The 21,585-nt window shown below is 43.5% G+C and overlaps 1 protein-coding gene across 1 annotated transcript in view; it reads right to left on the bottom strand.

The window, feature by feature from the left end:
- Positions 1-21,585, bottom strand: part of gk5 (glycerol kinase 5) — a 92,025-nt gene that overhangs the window by 48,261 nt on the left and 22,179 nt on the right. Inside the window, exons 2-3 of the mRNA XM_063045424.1 lie at positions 9,632-9,725; positions 884-959 (exon numbers count right to left, since the gene is read on the bottom strand). Of these exons, the coding sequence (XP_062901494.1) occupies positions 884-959; positions 9,632-9,725 (170 nt within the window). The remainder of the gene's footprint in view (positions 1-883; positions 960-9,631; positions 9,726-21,585) is intronic.

Raw genomic sequence — 21,585 nt, 5'->3', positions numbered from 1 at the left:
TTCAAAACAAAAAGGATAGTTGGACATTTAAAATCTCCAAGGCAGAGTTAAGGATTTTGTATTGTTCGGCGAGGGGGAGTTAACCCAGTCTTGGCATAGATCATTCACGGTCTGAAGGAACGGCAAAATGTGGTTACTTATTGGCGTGCCCTGACACCAACGGTTAAATTATAAAAGACAAAGTTAACCTGCCAAACAGAAGCAGCTTCTAGTTTAGAAAATTCGTAGAAATGCTGGCAATGGTCATTGCATAGCTGGTAGAACTGTCATGCTGTTTAGCCACAGCCAGCCAATCTATTCCCAATAGCTGTTACATAATCCTATTGGGTAAACAAATCCAATATATTCCACTGACATTCAGCAGACACCACTCAAATCAGCTCTGCTGTAAACCACACTTTAAATGTCGCGGTCACTCAAACAATCAAATTTGAATCATGTTATTTTAAAGATACAACTTATTTTGATTTTTTTCAACAGCTTCGCATGTCATTCATTTTTCAAACAGCCTCTTTTTGCAGATGCATCTCAAAATCTAACCCTTTCCAGATGTTTTACTTTTAAACCCTGCGAAAGTGAAAACTAAAGATATCGTTTAGGATTCGGCCATGGGAGAATTTATAAAGCACTACGAGGCAAAGTAATCACACTTCTCGAGGGACTCCATAAGGTTGAGGGATTTAGGATTTGTTAAGATAACTGAAAACTGTAGAGAAATAAAAAATTTAGAAGCAGGGGCGGCTCAAATCTTTTCCTCCCTTCGTTCTACGACCATTACTATAGGTCAATAGGTCAATGAACTGCAACAAGATTGCAACTCCAAGTCTGCAAGTAGACCAAAGGCTTTTTTAAAACTTTGAGGTGGTATGTTATCATCACTTACTTGTCCCAAGTAACAAACGTTGCTCTCTGCGTTGAAATGCCAAGGGCTACCATCTGCTTCATATGTAATTGTGAAGCTAAAAAACACAAAGAAAGAATCACTAGTATTGCAAGCTGTGATATGACTGACATTTTGATTTAAAGCTCAACTGAATGTTGCTCTTCAGTGGGGAGAACTCCATGCCTTTAAGCTTTGGACGTGAAAATGCTTTCAGAGTAATGGTCAGTTCTGAAATACTGTTCCTGTGAAATATCATATCACGTCAGCAACTTTGGCCTAAATCAGGAGTTCCCAAACCGAGGTCCGTGAACCCCTTGGTTAATGGCAGGGGTCTGGGGCATTTAAAAAATGTTGGATTAGATTCATTACCAGAAAACTCCTGGGTGTCACTATCTCCTGGACCTTTCATATAAATATTGTTGCAAAGAAAGCATCACAACGCCTCTACTTCCTTAGGAGACTGCGGCGGTTTGGCATGTCATCGAAAATCATGGTAAACTTCTATAGAGGCGTGGTGCAAAGCGCACTGACTGGTTGCATTACAGCCTGGTGTGGGAACACCAATGCCTTTGAGCAGAAAATCCTGCAAAAAGTAGTGGATTTGGCCCAGTACATCACGGGTAAAACCCTCCCAACCATTGAGCACATCTACATGAAACATTGCCGTTGAAAAGCGGCATCTATCAAAGATCCTCACCACCCAGGCCATGCTCTTTTCTTGCTGCTGGCATCAGGTAGGAGGTACAGGTGCCTCAGGGCTCACACCACCAAGTTCAAGAACAATTGTCAACAGTCAACCATCAGGCTCTCAAACAAAGAGGGTTAGCATCCAACATTGAAGACCCCATCACTCAGGACATGCCCTATTCTCATTGCTACTATCAAGGCACAGAAGTTTGAAGACACACACTGAACATTTCAGAATGGCTCCTTCTCCTTCGCCATCAGATTTCAGAATGGACAATGAACCCATGAGGGTACACTACCTCAGTATTTTTTTTTCTCTTTTGCTCTCTTTTTACATTTAATTTTTAAACTACATTTCCTATTGTCATTTATAATTTTTTATAATTATGTATTGCAATATACTGCTGCCGCAAAACACCAAATTTTGCGACATATGCCAGTGATATTAAACCTGATTCTGATTGAAATGCACAAGTTGGAAACACAGCAGCAGAGGGTTGTAGACTCTATCATAGCCACCAGCTTCCCCACCACTGAGGACATCTCCAAACGGCGGTGCCTCAGGAAGGCAGCAACCAACATGAAGGATCCCCATCACCCTGGACATGCCCGCCTCTCCTTGCCACATCAGGAAGGTGGTCCGGGAGCCTGAAGATCCCCACTGTCAACATTTTACGCACAGCTTCTTCCTCTCCACTACCAGATTTCTGAGCGATCGATGATACCATGAACACGACCTCACTATCTTGCTCTTTTTGCACTTTATTGTTTATATAATTGTTGTAACTTATAGTGGTATTTCGGTACTGCACTGTACTGCCGCCACACAGCAATTTTCTTGACACATCATGGATAGTAAACCTGATTCTGATTGTGAGTCTTCCAGACCTGCTGAGGGTCAACTGGTTTCCACAACTTGTTAAAAAAAAACACAATACTGTAATGAGGAAGTGATAACGATTAAAAATATTATGTATACCAGAAGACCAACAAATCCATTTCACCTTTGAAATTACACTGGACAGTTATCGCCTTTATATAAAAATGCTGAGCCATAACCCTTTAAAAGATGATTCTCTCCCTAATATTCAATTCCAGATCAATAAATGTTGGCCAGACTAGTAAGGTCCACATCTTGTGGATGAATTAATGAATATTAAAGTAACCAGAGCTGTTTCGTGTATTTTCCTCATAACATCAGAGAGTGCGATTTCAAGTCCTTTATTCAGGGCTGGGTTAACCTGAGATAACCTGACTGAATGGTGAGGGAAATTTATTTGACTTGCAACTTGACTTGAAGCAGTTATACACCAAGCAACACAAACATTAAAATTACTTCTAAAAAAAAATCTAGATTATTCTTGGCAAAAAACGATAGCAGGATTTATTGCCCACCTCCTACTTCTAATGGTACTTAGTATATTAACTTACCAACGCTGCTAGACTGTCACGTAGGAATCAATTTGGCTTTCAGGTAGGAGTACAATTTGGATAAACAGGGTTTTTTCAATAATATTTCAGTACTTAAACTTCAAATACACCCAATCCGCAAAACAAAATCAATTAAGTTAAACAACACACAAAATGCTAGAGGAACTCAGCAGGCCAGGCAGCATCGATGGAAAAAAAGTACAGTCAACGTTTCAGGCCGAGACCCTTTCTCCAATCCTGTCGAAGGGTCTCGGCCTGAAACATCGACTGTACTTCTTTTCCATAGATGCTGTCTGGCCTGCTGAGCTCCTCCGATATTTTGTGTGTGTTGCTTGGATTTCCAGCATCTGTAGATTTTCGCTTGTCTTCAATGAAGTTAACAGTGTTTCACATTCTGAACGAAATTCAGTCAAGATGTCATGAATACAAAAGATTAAAAAAGGCATTCTTAGGATGTCATCAGTAAAGAATGAGAATTTTGAACTATTTGCCGTTTCTTCTATGAAGAGATGGTGTAGCTGAAGAAAAATGAAAGGGAAAATGATCAAAAAGGCTCACTGATTTGCAAAATCTTCTGTGATCTAATATAGCCAGCAACACACATAAAAAATGCTGGTGAACGCAGTACGCCAGGCAGCATCTATAGCAAGAGGTACAGTCAACGTTTCGGGCTGAGACCCTTCGTCAGGACTAACTGAAGGAAGAGCTAGTAAGAGATTTGAAAGGGGGAGGGGGAGGGAGATCCGAAATGACAGGAGAAGACAGGAGGGGGAGGGATGGAGCTAAGAGCTGGAAAGATGATTGGAAAAAGGGATATGAAAGGATCATGGGACAGGAGGCCTAGGGAGAAAGAAAGGGGGGGGGGAGCCCAGAGGATGGGCAAGAGGTATAGTGAGCGGGACAGAGAGAGAAAAAGAATGCGTGTATATAAATAAATAATGGATGGGGTATGAAAGGGAGGTGGGGCATTAACGGAGGTTAGAGAAGTCAATGTTCATGCCATCAGGTTGGAGGCTACCCAGACGGAATATAAAGTGTTGTTCCTCCAACCTGAGTGAGGCTTCATCTTGACAGTAGAGGAGGCCGTGGATAGACATATCAGAATGGGAATGGGACATGGAATTAAAATATGTGGCCACTGGGAGATCCTGCTTTCTCTGGCGGACAGAGCGTAGGTGTTCAGCGAAACGATCTCCCAGTCTGCGTTGGGTCTCGCCAATATATAGAAGGCCACATTGGGAGCACTGGACACAGTATATCACCCCAGCCGACTCACAGGTGAAGTGTCGCCTCACCTGGAAGGACTGTCTGGGGCCCTGAATGGTGGTGAGGGAGGAAGTGTAAGGGCATGTGTAACACTTGTTCCGCTTACAAGGATAAGTGCCGGGAGGGAGATTGGTGGTAAGGGATGGGGGGACGAATGGACAAGGGAGTCGCATAGGGAGCGATCCCTGCGGAAAACCGGGGGGGGGGTGGGGAAGAGGGAAAGATGTGCTTGGTGGTGGGACCCCGTTGGAGGTGGCAGAAGTTACGGAGAATTATATGTTGGACCCAGAGGCTGGTGGGGTGGTAGGTGAGGACAAGAGGAGTCCTATATCTAGTGGGGTGGTGCGAGGATGGGGTGAGAGCAGATGTGCGTGAAATGGGAGAGATGCATTTGACAGCAGAGTTGATGGTGGAGGAAGGGAAGCCCCTTTCTTTAAAAGAGGAGGACATCTCCTTCGTCCTGGAATGAAAAGCCTCATCCTGAGAGCAGATGCGGTGGAGACAGAGGAATTGCGAGAAGGGGATGGCATTTTTACAGGAGACAGGATGGGAAGAGGAATAGTCCCGGTAACTGTGAGAGTTCGTAGGCTTATAGTAGACATCAGTAGATAAGCTGTCTCCAGAGATAGAGACAGAAAGATCAAGAAAGGGGAGGGAGGTGTCATAAATGGACCAGGTAAACTTGAGGGCAGGGTGAAAGTTGGAGGCAAAGTTAATAAAGTCAACGAGTTCAGCATGTGTGCAGGAAGCAGCGCCAATGCAGTCGTCGATGTAGCAAAGGAAAAGTGGGGGACAGATACCAGTATAGGCTTGGAACATGGATTGTTCCACAAAGCCAACAAAAAGGCAGGCATAGCTGGGACCCATAGTTTGGAGGAAGAGAAATTATTAAGAGTAAGGACTAATTCCGCTAGATGGAGCAGAGTGGTGGTAGAGGGGAACTGGTTAGGTCTGGAATCCAAAACGAAGCATAGAGCTTTGAGACCTTCCTGATGGGGGATGGAAGTATATAGGGACTGGACATCCATGGTGAAAATAAAGCGGTGGGGGCCAGGGAACTTAAAATCATCGAAAAAATTCAGAGTGTGAGAAGTGTCACGAACATAGGTAGGAAGGGATTGAACAAGGGGGAATAAAACACTGTCGAGGTATGCAGAAATGAGTTCAGTGGGGCAGGAGCAAGCTGAGACAATAGGTCTACCAGGACAGGCAGGTTTGTGGATCTTGGGTAGGAGGTAGAAACGGGAAGTGCGGGATGTGGGAACTATAAGGTTGGTAGCAGTGGATGGGAGATCCCCTGAGCGGATAAAGTCGGTGATGGTGTGGGAGACAATGGCCTGCTGCTCCTTGGTGGGGTCATGATCGAGGGGTAAATAAGAGAAGATATCCGCGAGTTGTCGCTGTGCCTTGGCAAGGTGGAGGTCAGTACGCCAGACTACAACAGCACCCCCCTTATCGCTGGGTTTTATAGTAAGGCTAGGATTAGTGTGGAAGGAGTGGAGAGCAGAGCGTTCGGAAGGAGCAAGGTTGGAATTGGAACAAGGTGTGGTGAAGTCGAGACGGTTGATGTCCCGTCGGCAGTTAGCAATAAAGAGATCCAGAGCAGGCAGAAGACCAGAGCAGCGTGTCCATGAAGAGGAGGTGGGTTGAAGGCGGGAAAAGGGGTCATCGGTGAGGGTGGGAGAGTCCTTGCCAAAGTAGGCTTGAAGACGGAGCAGGCGGAAGAAGAGTTCAGTGTCATGGCGAACGCGGAACTCGCTAAGGTGTGGGCGAAGGGGGACAAAGATGTGGGCGAGGGGGACAGAGTGCTCTGCCTCAGAGAGTTGAAGGTCGGAGGGGATGGTAAAGACCCGGCACAAATGTGAAGTGGGATCAGAGGGGGGAGGGGAGGAAGGCTGGTGGTGTCAGTGGAGAGGGGAGAGTTGGGGTGAGAGGAAGGTGGAGCCTCCGAGGGCCCAGGAGTAGATGATGGAATTTGAGGGAGACGGGCTTGCAGAGTAGTGGTGGGGTAAGGGGAGACGGGAGTCACAATAGCAGCACGTGAAGACCCAGCCTGGAGTTCAAGGCTGGAGTCTTGAGAGCTAGGATCAGAGGGGGGAGAGGGGAGGCTGGCTCTGTCTGCCAGGGAAAGCAGGATCTCCCAGTGGCCACACGTTTTAATTCCACGCCCCATTCCCATTCTATGTCTATCCACGGCCTCCTCTACTGTCAAGATGAGGCCACACTCAGGTTGGAGGAACAACACTTTATATTCCGTCTGGGTAGCCTCCAACCTGATGGCATGAACATTGACTTCTTTAACTTCCGTTAATGCCCCACCTCCCCTTCGTACCCCATCTGTTATTTATTTATTATTATTATTAATTTTTTTCCTCTCTCTCCTTTTTCCTCCCTCTGTCGCTCTCACTATACCCCTTGCCCATCCTCTGGGCTTCCCCCCCCCGCCTTTCTTTCTCCCTGGGCCTCCTGTCCCATGATCCTCTCACATCCCTTTTGCCAAACACCTGTCCAGCTCTTGGCTCCATCTCTCCCCCTCCTGTCTTCTCCTATCACTTTGGATCTCCCCCTCCCCCTCCCACTTTCAAATCTCTTACCAACTCTTCCTTCAGTTAGTCCTGACGAAGGGTCTCGGCCTGAAACGTCAACTGTACCTCTTCCTAGAGATGCTGCCTGGCCTGCTGTGTTCACCAGCAACTTTGATGTGTGTTGCTTGAAATTCCAGCATCTGCAGATTTCCTCGTGTTTGTGTTTTTAACATAGCCAATTGCTTTTGGATCTTTGCTTATGGAATTGTTCTCCAATTAATCTATAATTAAGAATATAATGACATTTGGTAGTAATAATGTTTCTATAATTATTACTCAGTATAAATTCCTCAGTCTTATTAAATCTCCCTCATTTCCAATTCCAGTAGCAGAAGGAAAAAATAAAAGGCTTAGTGCATTCAAAGGAAAATCCAATAAATCTCAGCAACCATTAATTTTGTTTTTTTTTTTAAAGTGCTTCTGGGAATCGTATTTATTTGCAAGTTAAGATCTTCACCTAGGGTAAAGTTCTGTATGAAATTACCCAACTAATATTCATTTCATACAGGTTTTACGAGCTACAACCGCTTAACACCAAAGGCTGTATAAAACTCTGTGGCAACTATTTTCCAAACCTTTTAACTGTGAGTCAGTGAGGACTGATTGCTTATTAGAACCAACAATCCTCATCCAAATTGGATTGGGATTGTATTACTGGGGGCTGATAAACATCTAACATCTCCACCATGAGGCCAATGGCAGAGCTCAATAAGGCTCAACGCATAGACATGAGGCTACAGAACATGTCTCTCTGAGCCCAGGTCATGAAGACCCACTTTAGGATCCACGTTCCTGTATCTAATCATCTGAAGGAACCTCTTTTATTCAAAAAGATTAAATTTCACCATTTCCAATTTCTATTGATTGTTTAATGTTTTAATTGCTTGGAATGTAAAATTTAAGAGCAATATTGAAATACCAGTCTTTAAAAGAAAACATAAAACAGTTTGCCAACTTTATCAAAGTAAAATCTTTTCATTCAGCGTCGCCTCCTATGAAAACATGCTGGGGTCAGCACTGGGGCTGAGAAGACAAAGCAGGGATTCCAGTTCGGAATATGCAAATGAGGTTGTGAGTAATGCTTTGCAGGTCGATCTCAGAGTGCAGCAGGCTACATGAGGGAATTGAACAAGGGACCATATCCAAAGTTCATCTGCACAGTGAGCTCCTGGCCTTGGTCCGGCCAAGAGGCCACTGACCAGATACAACTGGCAGAATAAATGGAAGCCTCCTCCCGGAAAGTGTGGGTTGGTGTTGAGAATACTTGCCTAGTATTCTACAGTATGACATCAATTTGAATTTAACCTCAAGCAGCAGCAATAACTGGAATAAAAACCCAATGCCAGGAACAGTGGCCATGGAATTACCATTATTCTGAAACCGATGAGTCACAAATATCTGCCAGAGGAGGAAATGCGTCACTTTCACTCAGTGTAGTCTTTGCATGACTTGATCCAAGCAATACAAATGAGTTGAATTGTCCTTTACTGCGGCACCAATTGTGGCTGCCCAGCACAAACCACGTTGACTTGATTTAACGCAAAGTACTTCACTGTATGTTCCGATGTACATGTGAGAAAGCTAAAATCTTCTAATCTTCCTCTTTACTACAGGCTAGCAAGCCACAAAGCCTAGAGGGTTAACTACATTCAAGGGATAGTGATAAGTTTTGTAACTTCAGAAACTAATCGAAAGAAAAACTCGGGATCTGGGAAAACTTGCCTACTTAGTTTTTCTTTAGTAAGGCGTTCACATATGACGTGGTGGCGCAATGAGGCCATCATCAGGGTGGAGGAGCATCACCTTGATTTCTGTCTGGGTAGCCTCCAACCTGATGGCATGAATACCAATTTCTTCTTCCAGTTAAAAAAAAAATCCCCCCCCCCATTCTATTCCCCACTCTGGTTTCTTACCTCTTCTCACCTGTCTATCAGCACCTCCTGGTGCCCAACCTCCTTCAATTTCTCCTATGGTCCACTCTCCTCTCAGATTCCTTCCTCCCCAGCCCTTTACTTTCCCCACCCACTTGGCTTCAGTTATCACCTCCTAGCTATCCACACCTCATATACCGTCTGGGTAGTCTCCAGCCCCTTGGTATGAACATAGAAACTCCAACTTACGGTAACTCCCACCCCCTCCCTTCCCCTATCCCTATTTCACTCTGACCCCTCCCCCAGCTGCCTATCACCTCCCTCATGGTTCCACCTCCTTCTACTACCCATTGTGTTTCCCCTATTCCTTCTTCACCTTTCCTGCCTATCACCTCCCTGCTTCCCCTCCCCAACCCCTTCATCTTTCCCCTTACTGGTTTTTCACCTGGAACCTACCAGCCTTCTCCTTCCCATCCTCCCCCCACCTTCTTTATAGGGCCTCTGCCCCTTCCCTCTTCAGTCCTGACGAAGGGATCCGGCCCGAAACGTCGACCGATCGTTTCCACGGATGCTGCCCGGCCTGCTGAGTTCCTCCAGCATGTTGTGAGTGTTGCTCTTTAGCCTCACTCCATGTTTTTTTTATTCTGGTGTCTTCCCCCTTCCTTTCCAGTCTTGAAGAAGGGTCTCGGCCAGAAACGTGGACTGTAGATGCGGCCTGATCTGCTGGGTTCCTCCAGCATTTGTGTATGTTGCTTTGGATTTCCAGCATCCGCAGACTTTGTTGTGTTAATACATTTACAATATTATTCAAATATTGCTGAAATATTAAATACATATTGCAAAGTAAAATTAAAAGCAGAGTAATTATGGCAGAGATCTTTACAACTGACCTCAACCTTCTCCCTTACCTTCCACTGCTTCTTTCACAACAGCAACAAATTGTTCAAACATTGTTTCAGGGTCAACTTCAACCCATCCTGGTTTGGGATACAGCATCTTTATCTGTTTGAAAAGCAACAGGCAATAGTCAAACTGAAGAAAAACTCATTCATAATCATAATATTCTCTGCATACCGCAGCCCATCACTTGACTTAATCCAAAATACTTCTTGATAAAAGAATAAATTGACTCGCAGCAAGCTACACTTTCGTTGAAGCACCAGACCTAATGGAAGTCCAAAAGATAAAATCAGGGTCATGGTAATCACTAGGGAAATCTCCAACATCAAGTGGAAAAGGTTAAGGGTTAAAGGAGGAATTTAATAGGAGAGGAGAGTGGACCAGTAGGATGGAGGGATGAGGAAAAACACCAGAGGGAGGAGATGGGCAGGTGAGGAGAAGCGAAGGGGTGAGAAGGAAGCCAGAATGGGTAATGGAGAAAAAGAGAAGGGGAGGGGGGAGAAATTACCAGAAGTTAGAGAAATCGGTGTTACATCTTCTGCCTATCACCTCCCAGCTTCTCAGTTCATCCACCCCAACACTCCCTCTCACCTGGTTTCACACATCACCTGTCAGTTTGTACTCCTTCCTCTTCCCACATTCTTATTCTGGTTTCTACCCTCTTTCTTTCTGATTATAACGAAGGGTCTCGGTCCAAAATGGGTCTGTTCATAGATGCTGTCTGACCTGCTGAGTTCCTCTAACATTGTGTGTGTTGCTCTGAATTTCCAGCATTTGCAGAAACTTGTGTTAGTGATTTAATTGAAATACACTCCAGTATGGCAGATGTCATTTAACACCTTTTCGACGATCAATGGTTGCGTGAAAGCACCAAAAGAGGGGTAAAAATGCAGTATGGGCAATGAATGAAGACCTTCTTTTGAACCTGTATAGTGCACGTCTATTGACAGGATGACAGACATCGCTGAGGCTGCACTTGCTCCTACTGAACTTTTAAACTTTCAGCAGCTGTTTTGTCATCGCAATCTTGAACCAAAAAAAAGTGCTTCAATCATACTAAAGAATTTAGATTCACCAATATTATGCAATGGCACAAAATCATGTCAAAATAAATATAGTTAACTGAGGCTACAATAATGACTGGTAATACTACTGGGGAAAATGTCTTCTTCACTTGGATGTCAATTTTCCCATCTAATCTACCTTGTAAAAGTCAAGTGACTGCAAGTCCCTGTTCAACTCAGTAACCGCCTTGTTAACGTTTTGCTATGAGCATAAGGTTGGCACAAGTATGTTTGTACAATCACTACAAGCTGTTGGTCTTGATCTCAAACCTCAATGCTTTTCCATTGGTCAGTCATATGCTGGTTGCTCTAAACTGGAGACTGAAGAAGTCTCCAAATGAAATAGTGTATCCTGAAGTATTTTAATATTGAGATCATAAATGTTTGTGCATTGGTACAAGAAAGCCACATTAAATGATTTTGTGCATATTTTCAACGTGTATGCTTTTAATCAATAATTTTAGATAAGCTACATAATTTACCCCACTATTTGTGAAATATTTATATGTAAGTTAGATTTTATTTGACGGCAAACAGATGGCTACTGTAATATCCAGATCAACACCAGGTAGAGCAGCTGGCAAAGTCTGCAAATGGTGGTGAACTAAAGCTTTTGCATTTTCCCCCCTGGGGAGCATGAAATAGGTGTCACGGCTTTTAGTTATCGTGTCTCTGAGAAATATTCAAAATTTTTAAAGCAGCTTCACAATTCCACAAGTTAAAAAGCTTATGATCATAACAGACATCCCACCTCTCCCGGAACTTCCGTGAGTCTCCCGCATATTCATAGCGGCTCCCTGATGCCCGCAAATTATATACAATATCACGGAAACGAATTTTTTTGAGAGCGAGCGAGAGAAAGCAAGTGAGAGCGCGAGAGCGACCACGGGAGAGAGAGAGAGCGCGCGCGAGAGAGAGAGCGAGAGCAAGCGAGAACGCGAGAGCGACCACGAGAGCGCGCGCGCGCGAGAGAGAGAGAGAGAACGAAAGAGAAAGCAAGCGAGAGCGCTTGAGAGAACGTGAGCGACGAGAGAGAGAGCGCGCGCACCATGGCAGAGTGTTCCAAAAACAATATAAAACGTACGTCACCCCAGACTACACTAAAGTGTACCCCTGCCTAATAGGGGTCAAAAATAACGACAGTGTTGCTCGCTGCACTGTTTGCAACAGCGACTTTTCTATTGACTATGGTGGGTTAAGACTGTAAAAGACATGTTGAGGTGAGTTTAACAGGTGTCATCCGTTCATTAGCATAGCTAACGTTATTTAAACTAGCTGGCTGGCGGCTGAGGAGCTACTCTATCGCAGACATCCCACCTCTCCCGGAAGTCTCCCGCAAATTGATGGTGCTACCTCCCTAAAATGAGTTTTTGCAGGGTGGGATGTCTGTCATAAATACATTAACACCAAGTTACAGAACAACCTTTAAACAAGCAACATACATCAAAGTTGCTGGTGAACGCAGCAGGCCAAGCAGCATCTATAGGAAGAGGTGCAGTCGATGTTTCAGGCCGAGACCCTTCGTCAGGACTTAAGTCCTGACGAAGGGTCTGGGCCTGAAACATCGACTGCACCTCTTCCTATAGATGCTGCTTGGCCTGCTGCGTTCACCAGCAACTTTGATGTATGTTGCTTGAATTTCCAGCATCTGCAGAATTCCTGTTGTTTGCTTTAAACAAGCAGTATGTTTAGCATTTCCTAAGGTTATCACTGAGGTATTATGAAAAGGTTATAAACTTAACACTTGATCACTGGAACCCATCAACAAAAGCCTTGACCAAACTATTAATGCTGATCCCTTACATTATTGCACCTCGAGTGACTGTTTCAAAATGCCCCCAGTCTAGATCAAAAATTCCAAACAGCTTCATATCTATGAATAGGGCTATTATTCTCTTTTCAAAACTGTGGGAGCAGAATTTGCAGCACATTGGGTAACAGGTCCAAAAGCAATTCCAACAATCGTGAAAAACAGTGGACAACACAACTTATGTGAAGAATTTCACACATCTACTTGAATCAATGAAATTTATCATATGCATACATTAAACAGTGGGAACTTAACCCACCAATGTACAAATCAAAGTTGAAGTGATTTTACCAATGTGCAGCTAAATAGTCACTCATGATGAAAACTTCCAAAGTTACTCAAATTAAATTTTTTAGTGTCAGCAGAAGTGAAAGGACCAAAACTTTTGGGTGATATTTCCAAATACGTATTCCTCCTCTCAAGGCAGAACTGTGTTAATTTCTCAATATGTTCACCTTCCTACTCTCCCTTTTCCAATCTTTGTCCTAGATGAATGGGACTGAAATGAAATATTCCTTCCAGTTGTGGAGTTGAACGAACAGGATTAATCACTTTTCAGGCACTAATTTTAGTGTCAAATGTGGTAAAAATCCTCAAATGCTCAGGGGGACTGAAAGTTATCCATTTTGAAAATGCGTTACTTTTCTGTTCGCCTGTAAGACATGGCTGTAAGGTGCATTAGGTTATGTGTCCAAGTCTGGTAAAGTAACATTTCAGGGTATTATTGACAGCCCTGCACTGTTAGAGCACAGCTTTTGACGAGGCTCTAAAATGACACTTCATATCGAAGAGAACAAGGTTTTCAATGCTCAATCCACAATCATCTCCAACAGAAATAAGGAAGACTTTGCTTCTTTGCCAAGCACTGGCATTAACAAATTGCTGTAATAGGAATATATGAGGGGTATAGATAGGGTAGAAGCAAGCAGGCTTTTCCCACTGAGACTGGGTGGGACTACAACCAGAGTTCATGGGTTAAAGGTGAAAGGTAAAATGTTTAAGGGGAATACGAGGGGAAACTTCTTCACTTGTGAGGATGTGGAATGAGGTGCCAGCCCAAGTGGTGCATGTGAGCTCAATTTCAACATTTAGGCAATGGTACATGGATAGCAGGGGTTTGGAGAGCTGTGGTACCAGTCAATGGGAGTGGGCAGTTGATGGGCTGAAGGGTCTGCTTCTCCATGACTATGACACATTTCAAGTATGTGATTTACAGAGAAGATACTCAAGGTAGCTTCCAACACAATCTGGACTTGTTATTCCAAAGAGCGTCCAACATTAAAAATGATTATGCTCATTCATATTCAATAAATAACTGTGACCCCACTTGCCTTTCAGTTTCACTTCAGGCTTGTAATAGAAAAATCCTTTGCCCTGCACGTGTGTGTCGACATTCGTAGTAAACCTACTTTGAATGATGCATTCTAACATTGATCTAGACTGAGATGCTGTTCTGTACATGCTTCAAATTAGTGTTTTTTTTAAAGTATCAATGCACTCACAGATTTGGGCATCACACTGGCAAATGAAGCATTCATTGCCCGTGTCCAATTGCCCTTTAGTTGTCATTGAACCACCACCTTGAGCTACTGCAGTCTGTTGCTGGCAATGCTGATTGAGATGCCACACCAGAATATTGACCTTGTGAGAACAAAGGAACAACAAATGTATTCTATTGTCAGGAAAATACAACTTGGGAATGGACTTGGATGAGGAGATGTTTGTAGGGATTTGTTGCCCCTTACGGGCAGGTTTGCCAGAGCTGATGGGAGTGGTTTAAACTAATATGGCAGAGGGATGGGAACCAGTATGATAGGGCTGAGGATGAGCCAGGAGGTTTACAAGTAGATGATGCAACATGTAATATGGATATAACGAAGGACAAGACAATGATTGGTACGACTGCAGACAGAGAAAAGGGTTAAGTTGTACCACAGAGGCAAAATTCATAAGGGTGAGGAAAGCAGGACTGAACACGCTGTATTTAAATGCATGTAGGATTCGGAATAAGGTGGACAAACTCGTGGTGCAATTAGAGATTGATTGGTATGACGTTGTGGGCATCACTGAGCCGTGGCTGAAAGAACATCATAGTTGAGAGTTTAACATCAAAGGATATACTTGGTATCGAAAGGACAGGCAGGAGGCATAGGTGGTGGTGTGGCTTTATTGGTAAGAGATGGAATGACAACTTTAGAAATAGGCGACATAGGGTCAATGTCAAATCTTTGTGGGTGGAGTTAAGAAACTGCATGGGTAATAAAAATATTCTGGGAATCACATATAGCCTCCAAATAGTAGCCAAGATCTGGGGTTGAGATTGCAAAGGGAGCTGGAAAAGGCATGTAACAAGGGTAATGACACAATTGCAATGGGAGACTTCAATATGCAAAGGGATTGGGAAAATCAGGTTGGTGTTGGATCGCAAGAGAGGGAATTTGTTGAATGCCTATGAGGTGGCTTTTTACAGCAGCTTGTGCTCGAGTCTATTAGGGGAAAAGCCATCTTAGATTGGGTGTTGTGTACTAACCCAGATCTTATTAGGGAGTTTAACGTAAAGGAACCCTTAGGAGGCAGTGATCATAATATTATTGAATTCTTACTACAATTTGAGAGGGAGAAGTCACATATAAGAGTATTGCAATGGAATAAAGGGAATTACAAAGGCATGAGAGAGGAGCTTGCCCAGGTGGATTGGAGGAGGATACTGGCGGGGATGATGGCAGAATAGAAGTGGCTGAAGTTTTTGGGAATAGTTCATAAGGCTCAGGATAGACATGTCCCACAGAAGTAGCTCTCAAATGGCAGGGGTAGGCAACCGTGGCTGACAAGGGAAGTTAAGGACTGCATAAAAGCCAAGAAAAGGGCATATAAGGTAGCAAAAGTAAGTGGGAAGTTGGATGATTGGGAAGATTTTAAAATCCAACAAAAGGCAACTAAAAAAGCAATAAGGGAAAAGATGAAATGTGAGGGCAAACTAGCTGATAACATAAAGCAGGATTCTAATTTTTTTTTACCCCAGTTATATAAAGAATAAAAGGGAGGTGATAGTTGATATTGTACCACTGGAAAATGACGCTGATGACATAGTAATGGGGGACAAAGAAATAGCAAATGAATTTAATAAGTACTTTGGTTCAGTCTTCACTGTGGAAGACACTAGCTTTATGCCAGGGGTCCAAGAGTGTCAGGGAGCAGGAGTGAGTGCCATTGCTATCATGAAGGAAAAAGTACTAGGCAAACTCAAAGGCCTTAAGGTGGATGTCACTTGGACCAGATGGACTACATCCCAGAGTCCTGAGGGAGGTTGCTGAAGAGATAACGGATCCATTGGTCATGATCTTTCAGGAATCACTTGACTCTGGCATGGTCCTAGAGGACTGGAGAATTGAAAATGTCACTCCTCTCTTTAAGAAGGGAGGAAGTCAAAAGAAGAGGAACTATCGGCCAGTTAGCCTTTCTTCAGTAGTTTGGAAAGTGTTGGATTCCATTATTAAGGATGAGGTTTCAAGGTACTTGGAGACAAATAACAAAATAATTTAAAGTCAGCATGGTTTCTGTAAAGGGAAATCTTGCCTGTTAAAATTCTTCGAGGAAGTAACAAGCAGGGTGGACAAAGGAGAGGCAATGGATGTCATTTATGTAGATTTACAAAAGGCATTTGATAAGGTGCCTCACATGATGCTGCTTAACAAGATAAAATCCTATGGCACTACAGGAAAGATACTGGCATGGATAGAGAAATGGCTGACAGGCAGGAGGCAGCGAGTGGGAATAAAGGGGGGGCCTTTACTAGTTGGCTGCTAGTGATTACTGTTGTTCCTCAGGGGATTGCTACTTTTCACATTGTTTTGTCACTAATTTGGATAATGGAATTGATGGCTTTGTGGCAAAGTTTGCGGATGATACGAAGAAGGTGGAGGGGTAGGTAGTGCTGAGGAGGCAACACAATTGCAGCAGGAATTGGACAAATTGGAAAAATGGGTAGGAAAGTGGCAGATGGAATACAGTATTGGGAAATGTATGATCATGTATTTTGGTAAAAGGAACAATAATAGACTATTATATAAATGGGAAGAAAATTCAAACATCCGTGCTGCAAAGGGACTTAGGAGTCCTCATACTAGACTCCCAGAAGGTTAATTAACAGGTTGAGTCTGTGGTAAAGGCAAATGCAATGTTGGGATTTATTTCAAGAGGAATAGAATACAAAGACAAAGAGATAATGCTGATGCCTTATAAGGTAGTAGTCAGGCAGCACTAGGGGTATTGTCAATAGTTTTGGGCCCCTTATCTCAGAAAGGATGAGTTGTCATTGGAGAGAATCCAGGAGCTTCACGAAGATGATTCTAGGAATGAAGGGGTTAACATACGAGGAGCGTTTGGCAGCTTTGGGCCTGTACTCACTGGAATTTGGAAGAATGCGTGGGGAGCTCATTGAAACCTACCGAATATTGGAAGGACTAGATGTGGAGATGATGTTTCCTCTGGTGGGAATATCAAGAACAAGAGGGCGTAGCCGCAAAATTGAGAGGCGACCTTTTAAAACAGAAGTAAGGAGTAAAGAGTGGTGAATCTGTGGAATGCTCTGCCACAGACTGTGGTGCACGCCAAGTCCGTGGGTACATTCAAAGCAGAAGTTGGTAAGTTGGGGCATCAAGGAATATAGTGAGAGGGTTGGTGTAAGGGGTTGAACTGAACCTGGGATCAGCCATGATGAAACAGCAAGTGGACTCGATGGGCTGAATGGCCTAATTCTGCTCCTATGCCTTATGGCCTTACCATTTTGGAAAGCGTGGATTGGAGTACTAAAGACTTCCGGGTGTTTGCATCTTTTAGGCTGTACGTATGGTCCTCAGATTTTGCAGGGAGAGGTACAGTAAATGTGAGACAGTGAATGGGACAACAACCAAAGGAACTACTTTACCCTGGTTAGCAGCAATCTATTGTAGAAATGACTGTAACAACCCTCAATGAGGTAAATGGTGTGCATTCCATTTCCCAGCTTTTGTTTTAGAACCAATAGAAAGACCGAGCTCACACACACTTTTCTGACTATATATGTGTAGTGGAGAGTGTATTGACTGGCTGCATCATGGCCTGGTATGGAAACACCAATGTCTCTGAATGGAAAATCCAACAAAAGGTAGTGGATTCGGCCAAGTATATCGCAGGTAAAGTCTTTCCAACCATTGAGCACATCTACATGAAGCAGCATCCATCAGAGTTCCTCGCTACCCAGGCCATGCTCTCATCTCACTGCTGTCATCAGGTAGAAGCTACGAGAGCAACACACACAAAATGCTGGATGAACCAGCAGGCCAAGCAGCACTCGTGGAAAAAAACCACAGTCGACGTTTCAGGCAGAGACCTTCGGCAGAGTCTCGGCCCGAAACGTCGACTGTACCCTATTTTCCATAGATACTGCCTGGCCTGCTGAATTCCTCCAGCATTTTGTGTGTGTTGCTTGGATTTCCAGCATCTGCAGATTTTCTCCTGTTTGTGATGATACAAGAGCCTCAGTACTCGCACTACCAGGTTCAAGAACAGTTATTACCCCTCAACCATCAGGCACTTGAATAAATTGGGATAATCACACTCACTTGCCCCATCATTCTGCATCCCACAACCAATGATCTCACCTTAAGGATTCTTAATCTTGTGATTTCACATTCTTATTATTTATTGCTTTTTATTTATATTTGCATTTGCAGAGTTTGTCGTCTTCTGCACTCTGGTTGATCTTTCATTGGTCCTGTTATGGTTACTATTGTGTAGATTTGCTGAGTATGCCCACAAGAAAATGAATCTCAGAGATGTACGTGGTGATATACATGTACTTTAATAATCAAATTTTCTTTGAACTTTGTCTTTTCTCTTTCATCAATACTGGAATTCACAACCCAAGGATATTGTAAGAGCACTTCCATCAGATGCACTGCAACAGTTCAAGGTGGTAGCTCACCACCCTTTTCCAAGTGGCCTTGCTAACAACACCCAGAATATCAGAAAATAAACACATTATGGAAGTGGTGGTGAGCCACTTACCAATGGATACCCTGTTTCTGCTCCCCACACCCTCGCTGTGACTGGCTCTGCTGAGTTTCTGGTATTAGATTAGCTTTATTTGTCACATGCACATTGAAACGTACAAAGAAATGAGTTGTTTGTGTCAAAAAAACCAACAGTCCAGGGATGTGCCAGGGGCAGCCTGCAAGTCTCACCGCGCTTCCAGCCCCAACATAACCTTCTCACAATTCATTAACCCTAAACCGTACATCTTTTTGGAAAGTGGGAGCAAACTCATGTGATCACAGAGAGAGAACATACAAACAGCTTACAGTCAGTGGCAGGAATTGAATCCCAATCGATCTTACAGCTGGCACTAACCACTACGTAACCATTTTGCCCTGTGTTTCTTATCAGCAGAGAGCGTCAGGATGCTAATGTTGGGTGACTCTGTGCTGTTGTCATGGGGCAGTGGTTAGATTCTTCCTAAATCAGTTATAACAAGGCAGTTGAATGGCAAGAATGTTGCTCATCACCAACCATGCTTAAACATTGTTTGACTTATGTTACTGGTATGGATTGCATCATTTTATGAAAGTTAGTTGGTGGCACAGAACATTGCAAGCATCAACAAGTATTCCCATCTCTGACATGGCAGAGGAAATCGTTAATGATAAAACAAGAGGCGCTTGACTTGAAATATTACTGGAGTTTCAAGACAATGTTTGTTTAATTTCTACTGACTTCAGTTTTACTAGGGTTATTGCTTCATCGGTCAAACGCTGCCTTTATGTCGTATTCAAACAAAACATAACTTGCCAATACTCATCCAATCAGAAAGCACTTGGGAAAGAGTTAACATACTGTTCATACCACCAAAGTGCCAGGGAAGCTTTCAAAGCAATTTCCAACACCTGCAAAATTCTAATTTGGGGTGCTATCATTTCAAGGACCCTGCGCTTTTGTCAACATCTGGACCAAGGCTGCATGAGGTCTGGAGAGGAGTGTGGTTCCAGCAGGGCTCAAACCACAGCAAGGTGCTTTTGAATGAGTACAGTCTAATGGTCCAGTTGTCGACACCTTCCCTGACTTGGCTGATAACGGAGAGGGGGGATGGGATAGCAACTGGTGTGATTGGATTTAATCCTTCTGGTTGGTTGAATACACCTATCGGACAGAAGCCAGTGTTGCTGCACAGGAGCGTATCAGATGGGGAGGTTGGGTGGTGGAAGATAGCTCTGGGGCACAAGTCTTTAACATTGCAGCCAACGTCAAATCCGAGCCCACAGCCTTTACAGCGCATTTTTTAAAATCAAATTGGATGAAAGTTGAATCAGTGATGGTAAAAATAAGGATGATCAGATATAGATCACGCAAACACTATCGACTGCGAGTTTTACAATCTTGTCTTTTGCACTCACAGCTACAAAGATTACATGTGTGGACGTCTTGTCCCTGTGATACTGTCTAATTGAGCCAAGTCAGCCGATTTCAAAGTTCAAAGTAAATTTATTATCAAAAGTACGTTATGTCACCATATACAACGCTGAGATGCATTTTCTGGTGGGCATTCTCAATAAATCCAGAATAAAATAACTACAAAATCAATGAAAGTTTGCACCAACATGGGTGTTCAACCAACAAAATGTACAAATACAAAAAGAAAGAAATAATAAGTAAATAAGCAACGAATATCGGAAGCATGAGAAAACGAGTCATTGAAAGCAAGTCCATAGATTGTGGAACATTTCAAGGAAGGGGCAAGTGAAGTTCAGTGAAGTTATCCCCTCTGGTTGAACAGCCTGATGGTTGAGGGGTAGTAACTGTTCCTGAACCTGGTGGTGTGAGTCCTGAGGCTCCTGCACCTTCTTCCTGATGGCAGTAGCAAGTTGAGAGCATGACCTGGTTGGTGGGGGTTCCTGATGATGGATGCTGCTTTCCTGTGATAACATTTTGTGTAATATGTTCCATGGTGGTCAATGATTCAGTAAAGTCAATTCATTTCTGGAATTTACATACTTAGCAGACATTTTAATTGTAATTTCATCAGAATATTTTAAAAGGTCCAAAATAAGCTTAACTACTGTATTTTCTTCATCTTAGAATTGCTCCCTCCCCTGTCTTTGTGGACTGGATCTCCACTCCACTTAATTCATTCAACTACACTGGAGAAAATAAACAGCTGCGACCCTGATGGTAAAAACTGGAGGTGTAATTATTCTCTGTGGCAAACTGCAGCCCATTTAATGATCCCCAATTACAATGACAGAGCCTCCCATACTATCCACAATGTAAAGCATCTTCGAGTGCTTCACAAGAAATAGATGTGAAACAATCATTGTGTCAGAAAGAGGACAAACAACAGGAATTCTGCAGATGCTGGAAATTCAAGCAACACACATAAAAGTTGCTGGTGAACGCAGCAGGCCGGGCAGCATCTCTAGGAAGAGGTGCAGTCGACGTTTCAGGCCGAGACCCTTCGTCAGGACTAACCCTTCGTTAGTCCTGACGAAGGATCTCAGCCTGAAATGACTGCACCTCTTCCTAGAGATGCTGCCTAGCCTGCTGCATTCACCAGCAACTTTTATGTGTGTTGTCAGAAAGAGGGAGCGGTTTTGAATATTTCTTTGGGGGAAAAAAGTCTGAAAAAGGATCCTGGAAATCGGGGGGGAAAAGAAACAATGAAGTACTGGGAAAACCAAGTAACCTCAGCAGGAAGAGAAACCTGAGTTAACGTTTTGAGCTAATGACACTTTGTCAGAACTGGAATGGAGAGGAAGTAAATTGGCATTTGCACCCATCCGACTAAGGTCACAACATGTTGGGGTTGTTTTTGCTTGTGTGACACAGGTGTGGGGAATGGGGGAAGAAAGAGAAAAGTATGGGGATGGGTTGGATAATTGGGCAACAAAAGGTTTCCCAGTTTACAAAACCACCTGATTAACATATTAAGGAGGCCAGAAAGAAAGTGTGAGAGGACAAACAGACAAAAGGGTGTGCAGAGATGCGAAGAAACTGAATAGAAGCAAAAAAAAATGGAATGGTCTAGTGTGTCTACAGAGAGAGAAAAACTGAATTG

The sequence above is a fragment of the Mobula hypostoma genome, chromosome 4 (assembly GCF_963921235.1).
Source record: "Mobula hypostoma chromosome 4, sMobHyp1.1, whole genome shotgun sequence".
Lineage (NCBI taxonomy): Eukaryota > Metazoa > Chordata > Chondrichthyes > Myliobatiformes > Myliobatidae > Mobula > Mobula hypostoma.
This window is presented reverse-complemented; position numbering and strand designations above follow the sequence as displayed.